Source organism: Hyperolius riggenbachi, chromosome 2 (assembly GCF_040937935.1).
Source record: "Hyperolius riggenbachi isolate aHypRig1 chromosome 2, aHypRig1.pri, whole genome shotgun sequence".
In the NCBI taxonomy this organism is placed as follows: Eukaryota; Metazoa; Chordata; class Amphibia; order Anura; family Hyperoliidae; genus Hyperolius; species Hyperolius riggenbachi.
In genome coordinates, this window is record NC_090647.1 from 112,768,843 (window position 1) to 112,774,196 (window position 5,354).

The 5,354-nt window shown below is 47.7% G+C and overlaps 1 protein-coding gene across 1 annotated transcript; it reads left to right on the plus strand.

The window, feature by feature from the left end:
* The first annotated feature begins 3,476 nt into the window (after positions 1–3,476).
* Positions 3,477–4,899, plus strand: LOC137544832 (zinc finger protein 605-like). The gene is made up of 2 exons (XM_068265924.1): positions 3,477–4,459; positions 4,665–4,899. The coding sequence occupies exons 1-2, from the start codon at positions 3,477–3,479 to the stop codon at positions 4,897–4,899; spliced, it is 1,218 nt and encodes a 405-aa protein (XP_068122025.1).
* Positions 4,900–5,354: the final 455 nt, after the last annotated feature.

Consider the following 5,354-nt stretch of genomic DNA (forward strand, 5'->3'; position numbering starts at 1 on the left):
TCTGTGCAGGCGGGGGGATCCCTCTTTTGTGTGGCCTATCCCCTCCTCCCCTCTCCTTCCCAATCTCCCCCCCTCCTGATCCTCTCCATCCCCCCCCCCCCGTCTCAGCCCGTTGAGTAAATAGATCTACTCACCCGAGGGCTCTCTCCAGCGACGGCTCTGGCGCACACCCTCCTCCATCTCCGAAGTCCCGGTCTCTGAACAACATTTACATTACGAGGCTTGGTGACATCACCAAGTCTCGTAAAGTAACTGTGCATAGAACGAGACTTGGTGATGAAAGAGGAAGTGCTTTTGCAGCTGTCGCTGGAGAGAGCCCTCAGGTGAGTAGATCTACGTTATTTACTCAACGGGCTGAGACGGGGAGGGGGAGTGAGGTTCGGGGGGGGGGGGGGGACATCTGGCTACCTATAAATCTGGCTAAACACTTGGCTCACTATATATCTGGCTAAACTCCTGGCTCACTATATAACTGGCTAAACACCTGGCTCATTATATACCTGACTAAACACCTGGCTCACTATATACCTGGCTAAACACCTGGCTCACTATATACCTGGCTATACATCTGGCTAACTATATACCTGGCTATACATCTGGCTAACTATACCTGGCTGCACATCTGGCTAGCTATACCTGGCTGCACATCTGGCTACCTATACATCTAGCTATACATCTGGGTCTTATACTCACCATTGGCGTGCTGATCCCTCGTCGCGTACCTCTGATAGCTTCCCCAGTGCCTTCTTCCATGTCCCTTGGCGGATTTTTTTTTATTGAGTTTAATACAATAACCTGTATTGAATTCAATATATAAAAAAAAATTGATTGCAATAAAAAAAAAATGGTTGAAAATTATTGGAAATTAATTGAAACACTTTTTTTGCGGAAATCCTGGGGAAATTGAACGCCAGGGTAGTTAATATATGGTGCCTGATAGTGATGATCTGAAATTTCACATTTGCGTAATTTTGTGTAGTAATTTGCTTTCGAGACACAAAATCGTGGATGGATAGTGTCCTGGTTAAGGGCTCTGCCTCTGACACAGGACACCAGGGTTCAAATTTTGGCTCTTCCTGTTCAGTAAGCTGCACCTATTCAGTAAGAAGTCCTGGGCTAGACTCCCTAACACTGCTACTGCCTATAGAGCGCATCCTAGTGGCTGCAGCTCTGGCGCTTTGGGTCCGCCGGGAGAAAAATGCAATATAAATGTTCTGTGTCTGTCTTGTAATTTTCAGAAAATTTGTAAATAATGTAATTGTAATTTTGTATAGTAATTTCTCAATAAATTGAAATTTCATAATTTTGTGTAACTTTTCATAATTACGTGAAATTACGAGTACCAAGAATTTAATTTTTGCGGTTTACGTGAAAATGTGTCCCAAAAATAATTGTAATTACTTATATTATTGTAATGCCAAAAATTTCTTCAGGAAAATTATTGTCCAACCACGAAGAATCCACAGCACCACGTCAATGATGTATAGCTCTTGTGAGGAAACGCGGAAAAGCCGCCGCGTTTGCCGAGAGCTAGGCGGCTGACTCCGCGTCTTACGCGGCGGTTGCACGCGTCTGGTTGTGTGGTGGAACTCGGAAAAGTCACCGCATGTCCTGACAGCAAAGAAGCTGCTTGCATGCGGCGGCGTGTGCTTGGTGTGGCTGGGTCTGTTAGTGCACCTGGACAGATGGAGAGCTATGCACGCGCGGGCCTGAATGCAGGACCTTTATACCAGCAGGGGAAGTGTCAGCTGATCAGGAAGGTCAGCTGACTCCTGTAGGACTCATGATTGGCTGAATGGTTCGGGCGGGGCAGCAGAGTCCAGCAACTATATATTCTGCTGCTTAGTCAGTTGCTGGTTGCCTGTCGTTGCAATCACATACGTGGGAGCACGCAGACCCTTAGTCAGATCCGAAAGTGTGCCGGGACCAGCTGGAGCTGTAATCCTACACTTAGCTAGATTCTGTTGATAGTCTAAAGTACTAGTTTGATTGTGATTATCTGTTATGACTTTCTGCCTGTCTGACTACACTGCCTCTGTCTTCTGATCCTGTACTTTGTTTGTCTGTGAGTTGCCGACTTGGCCTTCCCGACCCTGAGAACTATCTCTATCGCTAGGAGATAGTTCATGCCTGTATGTGCTGGGCATCTGCTTCACAGGGCCAGCTCTGTATCTGCTGGGCACCTGCTCACAGGGCCAGCACTGTATGTGCTGGGCACCTGCTCCACAGGGCCAGCTCTGTATTTACTGGGCACCTGCTCTATAGGGCCAGCTCTGTATGTGCTGGGCACCTGCTCCACAGGGCCAGCTCTGTATTTGCTGAGCACCTGCTCCATAGGGCCAGCTCTGTATGTGCTGGGCACCTGCCCCACAGGGCCAGCTCTGTATTTACTGGGCACCTGCCCCATAGGGCCAGCTCTGTATTTGCTGCCCCAGGGCCCATCCTGTATTCATTGGGAACCTGCTCCTCAGATTCCCCAAGCTTGTTACTATTCTTCTGTATTCTGATCTTGTACCTTGTCATTCTGATACCCTGTTGCCGAACCTCGGCTCGCTCTTGGACTCTGCATCTGACTCCTGATTCTGTACCCCAATATTTCTGATACCCTGTTGCCGAACCTCGGCTCGCTCTTAGACTCTGCATCTGACTCCTGATTCTGTACCCCGATATTTCTGATACCCTGTTGCCGAACCCTGCCTGTACCTTGACTCCGCCTTTGCTTTACGATACTGTACCTTATCTGTCCGTGTGTGTACGACCTGGCTTGCCTGACTTCGAGAACTGACCTTACTGTTAGAGGCAGTTCCCAGATCTGTTAGTGACACTCTCTCCTAGGTGTCACTCACGTTCTGTCCTTCCTACGCTCCGCCTGACTCCTCCCCCGGGAGAGTCCAGGCCTTCGGAAGGAATCTGTATTGCTGCAGTACTTCATACTGTACGGCACTTGTTTCTGAGGCTTAGTCCTCAAGGTATTACTGTTGCACCAAGCACTTACACTACTCAGGTGTTCAGAGGTTAGCGTTATATCGGATTATCGGTGATACTGCAGATCATCGATAATCGGGTATATTCTGCATTCTCGGTGATACTGCAGTTCACCGGTAATCAGACCCTCTCTCTGCTACACCGATCGTGACAGAACGACAGGCCCAAAAAACATGGTGACACTTGTTGAACGGGTCGATGTGTTAACCGCTACTCTTAAGGAGGTTAAGAAAACGGTTGATACATTACAGACTCAGGTTAACCAACTGGCTGAGTCAATTAAGTGTATTTTAAACTCTGTTGCATCAGTGTCGCACCCCTCTGTAGTTCAATCTAGAGTACCCTCACCAGGGAAATTCGTAGGGCACCACTCTAGGTTATCTGAATCAGAGAGGACGCGAAGACGCCTAGAGGGTCTTTGCTTCTATTGCGGACAACATGACCATTGGGTACGAAATTGCAGAAAAAAGTCAAGAAAATTTTTTGGGGGGATGGTGAGAGGCCCGAGTTCTAAGGAGTCTGCTGCGCCATCCCCGGGAAATACGGGTTCTGGTGCTAGTTCAGATCCCGGCCTCCAGAAACCATGTGTTGGTGTAACTAAACTTATGGTGGGAAATCTGTCGCTTAAATATCACCCCGATTTAGATACCTCTCGCCCGTCTGATAAATCTTTTCCATGTTCACAGTGTAAAGAGGATTTTGTATATTATGCAGATCTCCTCAATCATAGAAGGTCCCACGTACATCCTGCACAACCTATTATTCCTGAGAAATCGCATTCTGGTGAGAACTCGTATAGGGGAAGTGCGGCCTCACTGGGATCAGAGATTAGTTTTGAGGAACAGATAGAGAGCTACTATGCGGATAACATTTCCGACCTTTATGAGAGTGATGGCTCTATCTATAGTCATGAATCTGCTGTGCAAGGGTCAAGCTTGCTTATTGCAGCAAATCGAGTTCAGGAGTCTGAAACCGTACAGTCTTCAGCTCCATCATCTGACCAGATTCTAAGTAACAAGAAACCACATTCAAGTTCTGAGCATAATTTAGATCTTGTCAATCATAGTAGGCCCCACTTTAAGAGATACATATATTCGTGTTATAAGTGTGGGGACTCTTTTGTACCTGAGGGACGACCTGTGACTAATGGGAAATCTCACACAGGTGAGAAATTATACGTGTGTCCTGTATGTGAGGAGAAACTTCTCAGTCATGGGAAGTCTCACACCAATGAGAAAACATATTCATGTTTTGAGTGTGGGGTCCCTTTTGTACCCGAACTACCGCCTGTAGCCCATGGGAGATCTCACACCGGTGAGAAGCGGTACTGGTGTTCTGTATGTGAGGAAGAACTTCTCAGTCATGGTAAGTCTCACATTGATGAGAAATCATATTCATGTTCTGAGTGTGGGGACTGTTTCGTACCTGAACTGCGACCTGTTGCTCATGGGAAATCTCACACTGGTGAGAAGTTGTAGTGGTGTTCTGTATGTGTGGAAGAACTTCTCAGTCATGGGAAGTCTCACACTGATGGGAAATTACATTAATGTTCTGAGTGTGGGAAATGTTTTAAACATAACATAGGTCTTGTCAAATCATAGAAACTCACACTGCGGGGGATAGCTTTATTCATCTCCTGAGTGTGTAAGATGTTTTGTAAATAACACTGAACTTCTCAGTCATTGGAACTCTCACACCGATGAGAAGACGTATTCATGTTCTGAGTGTGGGAAATGTTTTGTGCCTGATGCACTGATTGTCACTCATGAGAGATCTCGCACCTGTGAGAGGTTGTATTTATGTTCTGAATGCGAGAAATTTAGAGACTATCACATTTATACCTTGTTCCAAAATCCAGAATCTGACACAGGACGGTCCTCGACTTTGGTATCTGATCAGGTGAAGATGAGATGAGGACGTCGCTATCATTGTCTCCTGAGGATCTGTCTGGGGCGTGTCCGGAGTCCACGCCTCAGGGGGGGTACTGTGAGGAAACGCGGAAAAGCCGCCGCGTTTGCCAAGAGCTAGGCGGCTGACTCCGCGTCTTACGCTGCGGTTGCACGCGTCTGGTTGTGTGGTGGAACGCGGAAAAGCCACCGCATGTTCTGACAGCAAAGCAGCTGCTTGCATGCGGCGGCGTGTGCTTGGTGTGGCTGGGTCTGTTAGTGCACCTGGACAGATGGAGAGCTATGCACGCGTGGGCCTGAATGCAGGACCTTTATACCAGCAGGGGAAGTGTCAGCTGATCAGGAAGGTCAGCTGACTCCTGTAGGACTCATGATTGGCTGAATGGTTCGGGCGGGGCAGCAGAGTCCAGCAACTATATATTCTGCTGCTTAGTCAGTTGCTGGTTGCCTGTCGTTGCAATC